The 14,438-nt window shown below is 45.3% G+C and overlaps 1 protein-coding gene across 1 annotated transcript; it reads left to right on the forward strand.

The window, feature by feature from the left end:
• The first annotated feature begins 366 nt into the window (after positions 1 to 366).
• Positions 367 to 9,518, forward strand: LSM12 (LSM12 homolog). Its single transcript, XM_079950137.1, has 5 exons — positions 367 to 752; positions 3,620 to 3,753; positions 5,436 to 5,545; positions 8,495 to 8,621; positions 9,233 to 9,518. Exons 1-5 carry the CDS (start codon positions 632 to 634, stop codon positions 9,323 to 9,325), a joined length of 585 nt encoding a protein of 194 aa, XP_079806263.1. The 5' UTR covers positions 367 to 631; the 3' UTR covers positions 9,326 to 9,518.
• The last annotated feature ends 4,920 nt before the right edge of the window (positions 9,519 to 14,438 follow it).

The following is a 14,438-nucleotide window of genomic DNA, read 5'->3' on the forward strand; positions in this document are numbered from 1 at the left end:
CACACGCAACCTCGGGGCCCAAAGCCGCGCTATTGCACGGCGGGGTCGGACTAGATGACCCTTGGGTGTCCCCCCTCTCCCGATTCTACCATTGACTAGGCTTCTCCTCCTCCCCCCGCCCTCCTGACGTCGCCTCGCCCCGCCCAGCCACCCACCCACGCACGCACGCACGCGCAGCTCGCGTTCTACTCCCTTGTCTCCCCTCTCCCGAACGTTGGTGGAGCCTCCCCTCCCCTCCCCTCTCCGTGGCCAGCCAATCGCCTTCCCTTTACGTGGTGACGTCGCGAGCGTGCGTGGGTGCTGGAGGGGGGTCCGACCGACCGACGCACAGGCGGGGCCTCCGTCGCCTTGGCCACTCCTCGTCTTCCCTCCTCCTCCGCCGCCTCTTTTTTTTTTTCCGCCTAGGCTGACCCAGCCAGGCGGGCTGAAAGGAGGCAAGCAGGCGCCCTGGGCCCGGCTTGGCGCGCCGGGTGGAGTCTCGGCGCCCCCTTCCCCCCCCGCGCCCGCCTCCCTCCTTTCCCTCCGGCTCCCACCCCCTCGGCAGAGGCTGCTGAGGCGCAGTGGGGGCGCGAAGGGTGCCGCCGCAGCCGCCGCCGCCGCCGCCTCCACCGCAGCCTGGGCCTGAAACAAGATGGCGGCCCCGGGCGAGTACTTCAGTGTGGGCAGCCAGGTGTCGTGCCAGACTTGCCAGGAGCAGCGGCTGCAGGGCGAGGTGGTGGCCTTCGACTACACCAGCAAGATGCTGGCGCTCAGTATCCTGCTGCTTGCGTGGAAGTGGTGGGAAGGGGGGCCGGCGGGCGGGGGCATGGCGAGGGCTGCTTGCCGGGGCCCTGGCCTGGCGCTAAGGGAAATGGGGCTGGTGGATGTTCGCGCGGAGGGAGGAGGCACGTGAGGTTTCCTCGGTCGGCCTGACCTGGGGGAGTCGGGGGGGGTTGTGTTTGGGAAGGTTGAGGTTTGGCTGGGGGGGGGGCGGTGTAGCGAACCGAGAGACGGAGGGAAACCGCCAGCGTGGGTTTTTTTTGGGGGGGTGGGCGGGGAGAGAAATAGAATTTTTTTTGGGGGGGGTACTTGTTAACAAAAAAGGGAGTGTATGCGTGTGTGTGTTTATATGTGTGTGTGTGTGTTCAATATATATGTGTGTGTGTTATATTAGATAGATCTAAAGAGATATGGGTATATTTTGCTGCTTGGAGGGTATATCTTGCCTCTCGTGAGCCACAGGGACCTCGAGACTGAAGGGAGGTGGGGAATAATCCTGTTTTGTTTGTTTTTCCAATGGAGGATTAGGGAAGCTTGCTAGGTGAAATCTAGGAAAGGGAAACTTAAAAGGGTGCTCCTGGGCATGAGCGAAAATGAAAGCTGGTGGCGGCCTCATTGAGAGGAGGAAGGCTGAAGTGGGAATTGGAGCTGGGGTGGTGGGATGTGTCAGAAAACAGCTTTTTGGTGTGTAGAAAAAGAGACCAGGGCAGGATTTTTAGTGACCCAAGTGTTGGAAGATCCCCATATTACGAAAGATGGGGAAAGCCCCTCTGAACTTGACTCAGGGCTGCCGCATGGAGGCATGTGCTTCAGGTGATTTCTCAACACTTGGTGGGTAGTATAGCCTGAATTTGTGGCCTGAACCCGCTGAAAAACGTGGTGCTTGAAATGAAATGAACCTTTGCTATGATAGACAACGACTTGCACATGTGAAGGTTAATCTAAAATACTTAACATGGCTGTCCTAAAGTAATGTATGTGTATGCTGCAAACATGCTGATTAGGTTTGGGATATGTATTAACTGCCCACAGTGATGCCAGTTGAGATAAGGTTAGTGCTGAAGAAGGGTTGATGTGTTCCTTACAAAGCCCCTGGAGTCTGTGTTGAGCACATTCAGGCAGCAACAGTAAATAGGGCCTAAAATGTAGTTGGCCCCCAAAATGTCTCTAGAACCGAGATAACTTGAACTTGATGCACCTGGGGCCAGGGAGGAAGTTTTGATGTTGGATTATGTTGCTGCACATGTTTATTGGGGAATTTTTAGAGCTTTGGTTTTTGATATCATCCCTGGCAAATGTTAAGATCGATGTAGCTTCTTTCTCCATGCTGACAATAAGGGGGGTGTAAGTGGGGAATGTTTTTCTTGCATATTAGAAGTCCATTGTGACCATTCAGACATGAAAGGGTGATTGCATGCTTCCCCTCACTTTCAAGCCCTGCTTTAACTGTAGTTATGTGTTTCATTGTCACCAGTTGTTGACTGTAGTTAATATAAATGCAGATGTACTACTTGACCACATGGTTAAGGCAGCAGGGGAATTTGAGCTAGAAATGGGGAGAGGCAATATGCAGTAATCTCAATTTTGTCTGTATGGACATTGTGCCATTGTACCTAAATTAGATTCCTAGGCTAAAAAGCATATTGGGCTCAGGTACTTAAGCTTTTGTTGCTTCCCAATTGCAAGAATCCATCGCTTTGCAAATTGATGGGTCCTCCAGGGATGGCATGTGCCAGGGCAGGGTGCCTCATATGGGTCCGTTGTTGAGAGCCCAGTTAAGTGTTCATGCTTTGAGCTTGGCATATGTCCTCCGTTTCTAGAAGTTGGGTTTATAAAATTCTACGTGGTCTGGGAAAGGCAGGTATGAAAAAGGTTTTCACCTTGCCCCGTAATAAGAACCTGCTGTCATCCAATGGAAAGCTGAGGCTTTGGACAGAGCAAAGGGAGGACTATTTTGCACAGTGCATAGTTAACTAAGGAAGTCTCTAACAAAATGTGGTAACCTCCAGCTTAGCTTTAAAACAAGGTTGGACAGTTTCATGATGGGTAAGCCCATCAGTGGCTGCTAATCTTAATGGCTGTATATTACACCCAGGGTCATCCAGTGAAGTGGAATCATTCAGAGGCAACATGATTTTCAGTATTGGTTTCTGGGGAATAAGGGTGGGAGAGAACTGTTGCTTTCCTGTCCTGTTTGTGGGCTTTGTGTAGGCATCTGTTGAACCACTGTGGGAAATGGCATGCTGGACTTGAAAGGTCTGTGTCCTGAGTGCAGCAGGGGTCTGCCTTATAAGTAACACTGGCATGCGTGTTTTGGGTTATTTGACTGCAGCCGTGCAAGTAAAAACATCCCAAAGCCATTTGCACCAGTATATCTCTGGGCAGTTTGAATGGCGACACTAGCAAGCTGCAAAAGCAACAAATACCAGCAGTCTTCTGGGTGCCTAAAAAAGTGCCCAGTACTTTGAACATTCATATTTTACCTGTTCCTATGTTTAGTTTTGTGTTCACATCCCTGGGATGTAAATTTGTCATGAATTTGGAGTGAGCCAACCCTTCACTGGCGGTTCTGTAGACAGGATAGTGTTGCTTTGTGGTAACGTGTTACAGTAATATGTTACCTATTGTAACATGCTCCCTATATTGTTGCACAGAAAGTTTACAACAACTGCACCTGTAGAGCACCTGGCCATAAACTTCATGCATGAAACTCATGCAGGGACTACAAACATCCTTGGAAGTGGATCTTTGCAATTAGGCATTACATGTGTAAACACTCTTCCTTCAGATGGTATTTGTTCTTTGAGCTGTTGAATTATATATTTTTTGGATTTGTTTCCTTAACGATCTTTTCCTCCAGAATGCCCTTCGTCAAGTGGCAAACCTAACCACGCAGATATCTTGCTTATAAACTTACAGTACGTTTCAGATGTGAAAATAATTAATGACCGTACAGAAACCCCCCCACCTTTAGCTTCTCTCAATGTTAGCAAGGTAAGAATCCTTTTTGGAGGTTGGTTTTCCTGCCAATTAGAGTACTGGAGCATGTTTAAAACCTTTAACAGCATGACATTTCTCTATTTATTTAACCAAGCTGGCTGCTTTGTGAATTTCAGCATGGCATGGTTAGCCATATTTCGGTCCTTTGGTTGGTGCAATGAGCCCATCCATATGCCCCTTTTTATACTATTTCAAACATATTTTTTTTAGAGTTCAGAATTGTCAAGGGAGTGTCTATAATTTGTTACGGTGAAAGGAAAATTAAATAAAACAGCCCTTGCTTTAAACAATGGTGAACTTAAGTTTGGAAACATTGGAGAGCTGTGTCTGGTTTAGCTGATGCCTTTTAGTTAGGATACAGGTTTCTTTCTTAGCACACCTTCTCCACCCCTGTAAGATTGTCTCCTGCAAGGTGACCCAGTATTGAGCCTCTTCATTCTCCCTTACAAACTCCCAGCTCTGGTTACCTTGGTGTGGAAGCAATTGAAAAAAGAATTGCAAGAGCCATGAGAAGAGACTCAGGTTTTGTGTAGTGGCTAGAGGTTCCCCAAGTCTTGCCCTTATACACATGGTTTATTTAGGGCTGGAATGTAGAAGGTTGAAAGAAGGCTCCCATACCTGTGCATCTTGCTCACTCTCGTGAATGTAAATCTCCTCACCGTACACAGTTTAAAAGGCAATGGACTGTGAGTATCATGAGAGTAGAAATAGCACATTTGTTTAAGAGCAAAGCCATTTGGCCTTCCAAAAAGAGGAGTGAGTTAGGGCATCACATAAAACCAAATAAAACTGGTGCTGTATCATGCTGAAATACTTTCTTTCTCCCCTCCCATAATGTTTACTGCCTTTCAGGCTTGTCTGTACAGTGTTATAATTTTGCTAAGTGTGTTTGCCCATCCTGGCTCTCGCATCTGTTGGGAGGAAAGCCTCTGACCCCATTATGGAGGATTCCTCATCACTGGCATGTGTTGTTCAAAAAACAGAATATGCCAACTTAAAGTATATTCTCTATACTTGGGGATATTAAGTAATTAAGGTATTAAATCCGTTCGACTTCCAAAATGTTCCTGCAGCCAATCAGAAGCTGCAGAAGCCTTGTTGGATGTTCGGCTTCCAAAAATAATCCACAAATCATAACAATTTACGACATTTGGGAGCCAAAACGTTCAGGAACTAAGCTGTTCAAAAACCAAGGCACGTCTGCATGTATTTCAGGTTAGTTCATAACCCAAGTTCTACCACAAATTGCATTACAGTGTAGTGTAATGGATTGTGTTTACCCAATTCCTCTTCTTTCTTTAATAAAAATCTAATTACTTCCAAAGGTTGTGATTTCCATAGAGCAGGCACCCCCAAACTCGGCCTTCCAGATGTTTGGGACTACACTTCCCACCATCCCTGACCACTGGTCTTGTTAGCTAGGGATATTGGGAGTTGTAGTCCCAAAACATCTGAAGGGCCGAGTTTGGGGGTGCCTGTCATGTGTGCTTTGCATCATTGAGGGCAGGATACTCTAGTAGCTGGGGTGTGTCTGCTCATGAGATTGAATATGTTGCATCCCTTGTCATGCAAAAATTGTTTTCCTTCAAATAGAACTCTATTTAAGGCTTACGAGTGTCTGCAGCCATTTGCGATCCAAGATTAAGATCTCTGCATTTCTGATATCTCCTTTCCAGCTTGCGAACAAAGCACGGATGGAGAAGGAAGAAAAGCTGAGCCAGGCATATGCAATTAGTGCTGGGGTCTCATTGGAAGGACAGCAGCTTTTCCAGACTATACACAAGACGTAAGTATTAGGGATGGGAAGGAAAAATGTGGAGTTAGAAGGCAGCTGGGGAGGGGCAGAGACCTGAATACAATTACTAAATGCAGAAATCACTGTCGAATGCACCCACCCCTTGCCAAGTTATGTGGTTCTACCAGATGGTAATGGAAGTCCCCCCGCCCATGTTTTCCTTATTTTTTAAATTCTTTGAAAACCTGCTTGCCTGTGGCCGGTCAAAGCAGAATGTGCTAGGTAGATAATTTATTCAGAGTGCAAATAACTTTGATTACTGTAGTGTAGATTGTCCTTTTAATGCAACATACACATGGTCCTGGCTCACGTGGCTTGCCTCAGGGGTCCCAAGAAGACTAATAGATTTGGGTCTCCAGCTGTTTTTGGACTACAGCTTCCATCATTCCTAGCTAGCAGGACCAGTGGGCAGGGATGATGGGAACTGTAGTCCAAAAACAACTGGGGACCCAAGTTTGGTAAACACTGCTCTAGACTAATAAGGATACTTTGAACACTGAAAAGAGTCTTCTAGGGAGGATGATAATATGAAATTTGACCAGCTGTTGCATTTGTCTTTCTACATGGATGGTCTGAATAGCGCTTCATGAAGCTTATAGTTCTTCGCTAATGGAAAGTGTTGTGTCTAACATCTTGATCTGCAAGACGTGTAAACCCCCGCTACAAAATGTAACCCAGCGAACAGAATTCAATCTTGGTTTTTTTTTGGGGGGGGGGTCCTGTATTTCAAAAAGCGTATAAGAGTGATACACAGTGTAATAACACATTCATGAAAACTTGAATCACGTGCACTTTTTAATTTTATTTACATATACAGATGCTGTGTTTAGAATCTGCTGTGAATGTAAATAATGCAGTTTAATATATGTTAATAAATAAGGCTCTCTAATTCATTGGAATTCAATGAAAGATCGATCACTGAGTATGGTAAAACCGTTGGTGGATTCAGTAAGAATGCTTTTCCATTAAGCAGTAAAATGCATCCATAAACAAACCAAATATAATAGGTACAGCTGAAAAGAACCAGCTGTAACCTGATGAACAGCATTATCAATATTCCTAAGCACCATGCTTATTTATCATAGATTCCAAAATACACCTTCCTGTCTGACAGGCTTCTAGAATTGCATCTTAATCATAACAGAGGCCATGCTAGAAATAGTGCTCAGTTTGTAGACACCTCCTCATGTGCGATAAGTTCTGAAAAGTTACTGAAATGCATTACCAGTGAAGGTTTTATAACTGTTTATAAAACAGTTTGTAGTTAAAATACCTTAAACATTTCCTTTCTCCCCCAAGAATAATTTAATATGGTCTAATTGCTGTAGCTCTGCAAAGTTTTGAGTAAAATAATGCAACTCTGCAGACGTTGTATATCAGCTAATACAATATTGCAATTCAGTTGATTGGGAGAAAGAGGATTGCTTAGACTAGTCTAACATATTTTGAAACACTGACTTGGAATACAAGCTTTTTTTAAAAAAATCAGTTAATTGAGGCTATAAACCTGGAAAGGAAATATGGGCCCTTTTTCAGCTTTGCTTATTATATTAAATACTTGTTGCAAATTGAGTTATTCAGTTTGTTGTGGATTGGTCTGGAAACCTGTTGTTGTTTTGTAAATTTTCGTTACTCGTGGAATGATATGTCTGGCAATAATCAATTTCTTTCTGCTGACAGTCCTTGAAATAAGTTCACATAGATGATTTCAAGTAAACAACTCTCCCCTGCTGGAGGAGAAAGCTTTGGCAAATTGAGTGCTAATAACTGCTGAACAAAGCTCTGGACTGATCACCAGAGAAGTAATTTCCTATCCCTATTTATGTGTTACCCGGGTGTAGGACACTTGCATGGTGAACCAGGTCTGTGTTGGTGTGTTGCCCCTGGCACTTCATCCCTTAGCCAGCCATGCTGCCTGACATCTTTGCATTGAGTGCAGATGTCAGAGGGGCTGCTGTGCACAAACAGCTGCTTGTGTATCCATATCATATGCCTGAACTCAGTGTGTGAAATTCAGGATGGAACCAGCCTAGGGAGGTGATGCCAGGGGAGGAGTAATGTTTTGACTAAGCAGAGACAAAAATGGGTTGTTGGGCCTCCCGACAGCATCCTAAACCTATTGTTTGTATAATGCCAAACGATGCACGGTCTTGGATTCTGGAGTCTTGTCTGGGAGGCATTTCCACCACTGAGGTGTCCACTGGAAACTCTTCTTTGTTCCCTTGCCAACTGAACATGGCACTTAGACCTTGGAACAGCAATGGACTATAGCATGGGTAGGCAAACTAAGGCCGGGGGCCGGATCTGACCAAATTGCTTTCTAAATCTGGCCCGCGGATGGTCTGGGAATCAGCGTGTTTTTACATGAGTAGAATGCGTGCTTTTATTTAAAATGCATCTCTGGGTTATTTGTGGGGCATAGGAATTTGTTCATATATATTTTTTCAAAATATAGTCCGGCCCCCCACAAGGTCTGAGGGACAGTGGACCGGCCCCCTGCTGAAAAAGTTTGCTGACCCCTGGACTATAGCAAATGAAGTGCTTTTAATTGGACTAGGACTGGTGGATTAGGGATGTTGTACTCTGCTCTTCGAATTCCACATTTGCAGGATCCTTTTGTGGTCTACCACAGCCTGATTTCTTTGGTCTTTTGTCCTGGCCCCATTCCCTCTGTTTATAAAGTCTCATGGTCTCCCACTGCCTTCTCTGGCGTTCTTATATTAATGTAAACCATGACCTGTTCAAGCACCCATTTCTGCGCAGTGGTCATCATAGTACTGGTACTACAATAATGCTAAAGAGGAAGGCATTGGGGTAGCTGCATGGCAGCTCTTAACCACCTCCTACTTCCTTCTTTGTAGTTTTGCTTTTCAGTAACTTAATTTTTTTTGTGTTGTTACTGTTTTTGGTAAAAATTGAATCCTTTGTTGCTTCCTGCAGTATTAAAGATTGTAAATGGCAAGAGAAGAATATAGTCGTGATGGAAGAAGTTGTCATTGCCCCTCCATACCAAGTGGAAAACTGTAAAGGCAAAGAGGGGAGTGCCCTAAGTCATGTACGCAAAATAGTAAGTAGATCGATGCCTGTGGACTGTGGGAGGGAAGGAGGAAAGAGCTATGACTCAAAAGACTGACTCAAGTTGTACCAGCATCCATACTCTGCATTGAATTGCCCAGGCCTCCCACCTGCCTTCAACATTCGCTGCTAGGTTTTGTTTGGCTAAAGATATCCTTTTGTCCCAATTGCGTGCTGTTTCTTTGGTGAGATGGAGAGTGGTTTAAAACCTGGACTATTGATTCTGTCCGTAAAACAGAATGGAATTTCCACTGTGGTAAAAGTTGGATTTCCAGTGTGTTCCATTCAAGTTAACTTCGGACAGTAACAACATCATATTGGGACCTTTGTGTCCTTTGTGTGTGTGCACATTCCCAGAATGCACTTTTGCCCATGTGGCAGTGGACTGGGGAGGCACGTACGCTCTGGCCCTGGGTGGACTTAAAAGCCTTGGTCTCTGCTGTTTGTGCAGTTGTGAGAAGAAGAGTCGTCATTGGCTATAGGCTACCTTGTAAATCCCGCCGTAGCCTGCGGTTCAGCTAAGGTCATCCACCGTTAGGTTTCTTGATATGGGACCTGCTGCGACTGGCCGGCACTAATGCCCTTGCCTCCTTCTCCATCTAGGTCGAGAAACATTTTAGAGATGTCGAAAGCCAAAAGGTGATGCAGCGTTCACAAGTCCAGCCAACACAGAAGGAAAGCACCCTCTCGTCCTGAGTCCCACCTGCCCTTCCTGGTTGCTACAGATTGCTCCTGCGGGGGGTGGGGGTGGGGGGGAGCCCTTCCAACACGCAGCAGCAGATGACACAGACTTCTTCAAAATGAGGGCAGGGGGGGTCCACTTCTATTTTGTGGCGGCCCTGTAATGATGGGACCCACAGCTTCTGAACTTTAGACTTCAAAAAAACAAGAGAATAATTTAAAAACTCATTCATTACTTGACTAACAGACTCTTTACTTTTTTGCCCACCCGGTTCCTCCCCCCCCCCCCAAAACCCTAGAACAGTCAGCCGTCTTGTATTTGAGATTTTTCTCCCTCCCAGGTCATTTTTTTTATATGTAGCTTAACTGAAATCAATTCCATACCGCCCCCTCTTCCTCCTGAACCATAGGAGAATTCATGCTCCCCAGTTGTCCTATTAAAAAAAAAAATAGAGAAAACAGGAAATAACAAGCTGACTGTGGTAATGTAATCGGGACCTTTGTGTGAGTGGCGATCTCTCGCTTGGTTTTTGTTTGCACAGGGCAAGGCTTGAATTAGCCTTATTTTTCTTATCTCGAAGTATATATATAATAAATATATATATATATATAAAATGTCCTTTAAATATTTTCTGCTTCTTGCAGTACTCTGAACTGGGATCATGGCAGAAAAAAAACAAACAACCCCACACATATCTCCATGCTGAACAATCAAGCCTTTCATTGTCAGTGTTCGTATGTGTAACTCTGGAAATCAGATGTATGCTGAAGTGAGGGCTTCAGCAGGTTATATACTCTTTGGAGGGCATGCACTTGAGTCGCAGGCTTCCTCCTCATGGTCTCGTCGCTAGCTGAGCTTGTATGGTATCTTTCCATACATGGCCTCTAGTGATACCACCGGGTCGGCACTGTCCCTGACCACCAACACCGTACAGTAGAACTGTTGGGGTCGTTTTAGTCTTCCCAAAGGGCGTGGCAATTGGGAGATCAGATAATGCCATTTTCGTGGGCAGTTCCTTTGGTGCTCCGTAGGTAAAAATTACTTGGGTGGAGCTTATGAGTGATGGTGCGTGTTTGGCACCCTTGCGGCCCAACCAAGGGCTGGAGAGGCACTTGAGGGGTGTGGGCCGAGTCCACACATGGCAGCACTCAGCCCCAGTCTAACTGAACTGGCTCTTTCCTCTTAAATCCTGGCTGGGGAATTTCTAGTCCTCCGGATGCTGTTGGAACTACAGCTCCCATCATCCTTTGCTATTGGCCATGCTGGCTGGGTGTGATGATGGGAATTGGGAGTCTGATAAATCCTGGAGAGCCACAGGTTCCTCACTCTGGTCTTAAATAACCCGTTTAGGAAACAGTCAGCCTCCATGGGATCTTCTACCGTGCAGCATAGTTAAATGAATCCTTTTGGATTTGACTGGTGCAGGTTGGGTGCTCCTCCGAATAAATTTCCCTTGTGGCATTGCCATGTGATATTTGAATCCTTGCAGCGATTGGAAGCTGTAAGTGCCACTGTGAAAATGGCTGTCTGCTGTCACCCCTAAGTTTTGACTCTAATTGAGATCAGGTGCAGAAGGGGTTTTGTGTGGAGGATTCGAATACACTGGTGTGCTGCTACTTTGGGGGCAGGTGGGGTAACGATTCACCTCACCCCTGTGAGTAGTGCAGTAACTATTTGCAGAATACAGCCTGCTTTTCAAGAGGGGTTAAATTCTATTGTACGCATTCAAACCATATTGCTATAACGCATTCTGGAGTTTTCCTATCGACTTTAACCTCAAAAATCCCAGTTTTAGATTTGTCTACATTTCATCTCTCAGTCTGGGTGCTCTCACTGTCCTTCATAAACGCCCTTGCCTTAGAAATATGTTCTCGGAAGTAAATAACTCTTGAACATGGGCATAAAGGTGAACTTACAAATGATTTTTTTTTTGCCATGATCTTTTTCCCCCTTCCCCTTTTTTTTGTTTTGTTTTTTAAAACAAATGGATCAAAATTTAAATAATTCAAGCCCTGCCTTTCAGAATGGAGGGATTTTTTTTTTTAGTATTGTCTAGCAAAACCAATAAAAACCCAGAATTTTTTTAACCATCAAACAAGCTTTTGTGTTGGTGGGTTTTTTGTCTTTAAGGGCAGATGGTGTTTGCGGAAGGAGGGGTTGAATTTGGGGTCAAGAACCAGAACATTATTGGAGTGTCAGCAGATACACCTCTCCTGTGAAATCTCGTGCGGCAGCATTAGCCCTCTTATCTCCATATGTAGTAACTCGGGTGGCTATGTGCCGGATGTCGCCTTTTTACACACTGGATACATCAGATCTATTCTTCCATAAATGGGAATGCATTGCTGGGTGCAGTCATACCTTGGTTTTCAAATAGCTTAGTTCTCGAACGTTTTGGCTCCCAAATGCTGCAAACCCGGAAGTGACTGTTCTGGTTTGTGAACTATTTTTGAAAGCTGAAAGTCCAACAGGACTTCCGTGGCTTCCGATTGGCTGCAAGAGCTTCCTGTAGCCAATTGGAGGCCGCGCTTTGGTTTTCTAATGTTTTGGAAGTAGAACGGACTTCGGGAACGGATTCCGTTCGACTTCCAAGGTACTACTGTGTTTCGCTTAGTATGGGTAGGTTAGTTAGCATTTCCATTCTTGATGGCTGCAAGTTAAACAGTAAATTCAGCCCTCACCAGTGGACCGTAAGTGACAAGCACAAAACCAAGGCTTCAGAATACGCTCCTGGGCAATCACTGAAATTGTGCAGTGGGTGAGCTGTTAAGTTTTGGTGTCCCCAGGTCTGCTCTGGTTGTGCCTTGTTTGTGTATCACTCCCTTTTTAAACAATTGGAGAAATTGATCTCTTCCCCAGGAGGCCATCCGTCTGAAAACACTTGCATGGCACAGGGACGCGGGGTGTTAGAGCTAACATTACGTCTCAACCATTTTCAATGGGAGTTCTGGATCAGGCCCAAGGATAGTCGCCACTGTAACATTTACAATGCAGCCCACTAGTAAGCTCCAGTTCCCACTCTTTCCCTATTTTCTGAAGGGGTTAAAACACAAAAAAACCACAACCCACCAGTTTGCTCTGCTGGTAAGTGCTGAATCGTTAGGGTGTGTGTGAATGACTGGTGAAGGCAGTGGGACTTAATTGGTTTGTGGGAAAGTTTCATAATCATCTTCATTGAGTTCACATCGACAAGCAACTTTCAGTTTGGCAGTAAATCTTGTCCACGCAGGAGGGAGCTGGTGTTGACCGTTCACAGCTAAAGGGCATATATTACATATCCATTTTATGCAATCAAAATGAATTCCATTTTTACTTGAGAGACCGCAGAGCAAATCCGATAAGGCCAGAATGAGAGCACTTGTTTGATTATAGCAGGATGAATCAGCTGCGTGAACATGGATAAGAAATTTGACATCTTGATCGCTTTGATTTTTAAACTTCGGGGATGGAAGAAGCATTTGATTAAGCGATCCCACTAAGGGAGCAGTGGCAGAAGCTCATATCTTTCAGCCCTGGCAGGTTTGTTTTCTTTTCCAACTGAAAGAGTGATAAGTATCAAAAGCGGAACGTTCTTACCGTTCAATTCCTAACATAAAAGTGCTTTGCAGTCTCTGGTTTCGTCCTGAAACACATGCATTTTTAGATGTATATTTGAAAATGCCAAGTGGTGTAGAAACTAGAGATTTAGGCTTTTGGCAGTGTTGAATCTCTTCAAAAAAGAAAGAAAAAGCTTGCCCTTTCAGACACAGCTTGCCATATTTTGGCTGTGTTAATGTAAGCAGTTTGATTTTAATGCACAGAACATGGGGATTTGATATCATTTCCCTTTTTACAAATATGGAAGTGAGAGGCTGAACCCAGAACCATATGGGGAAGCTGCAAGAACACAGTCCTCCCAAATCTAGTTTTCAAGATACCACATCTTTTTATTTTGTAGCCATAAGAATATTTATGGATCTTCTGTTTTAGATGTTCACAGATTAGAAATGAAGCTTTGGTTCCAACTATTGCTGTCAGTGCCAGCACACTCCTAAAGTAAGAGGATATCACTAATAAATAAAAATGGGAGGTGGAAACCCAAAGCCTTTGATGTACTGCAAAGATGGGAAATCAGCCAAAGAGCCACATTCCATTCTGGGCAACTTTCCAAGGTCTGTATGACCTGTGGTAGGCAGGGCCGGAGGCCAAAACAATTGAAATACTAAATGCAAAAGTTACTTTTGTATGGAAGGCCGACTGCTGCATACACGCACTTCATTCTCCAGGCAGACAAGCAAGGTAGGTAAAAACATGCAGAATTTGAAACACAGCTGGAACGGTGCTGGTTTCAGAAAAGTTCTGTGGGACATGTCTAGAGGCCTGAAGGGTCTCATTCAGCACTCAAAAGCTGAGGTTCCCCACACATGGTCTAATGGAAGAACTGAATGCAATTCTCAAAATAGGACTGGTTTTGTGGTTTTTCAAGGGTAAAGGTAAAGGTAAAGGTACCCCTGCCCGTACGGGCCAGTCTTGACAGACTCTGGGGTTGTGCGCCCATCTCACTTAAGAGGCCAGGGGCCAGCGCTGTCCGGAGACACTTCCGGGTCATGTGGCCAGCGTGACATCGCTGCTCTGGCCAGAGCCAGAGCCGCACACGGAAACGCCGTTTACCTTCCCGCTGGTAAGCGGTCCCTATTTATCTACTTGCACCCGGAGGTGCTTTCGAACTGCTAGGTTGGCAGGCGCTGGGACTGAGCAGCGGGAGCGCACCCCGCCGCAGGGATTCGAACCGCCGACCTTTCGATCGGCAAGCCATACGCGCTGAGGCTTTAACCCACAGCGCCACCTGCGTCCCCTTTTTCAAGGGTAAGCCGTCTTTGTTTCAGGCCAAAAGGGAAGAAGAGAACATGAGAGCTGCACAGATGGTAGAGGATGATGGAGCTGGATGAGCCGACGCTGTAGAAAAGGGGAAGGTCAAATCTATATGGAGGGCTATTAAAAAGAAACAAGAAGCTTGTGCAGAATCCAAGAATCTATTGAATGGGCTTGGTTTTTAATCTCCTTGCAAGCCACAGGGCTACACCCGTTTCTAGCTTGGTATCCTTTTTCCCTTTTCATTAAAGACAGGTGAATCTTGCAAGGCAGTTC

This window comes from Podarcis cretensis (genome assembly GCF_951804945.1).
Source record: "Podarcis cretensis genome assembly, chromosome: 13".
Lineage (NCBI taxonomy): Eukaryota > Metazoa > Chordata > Lepidosauria > Squamata > Lacertidae > Podarcis > Podarcis cretensis.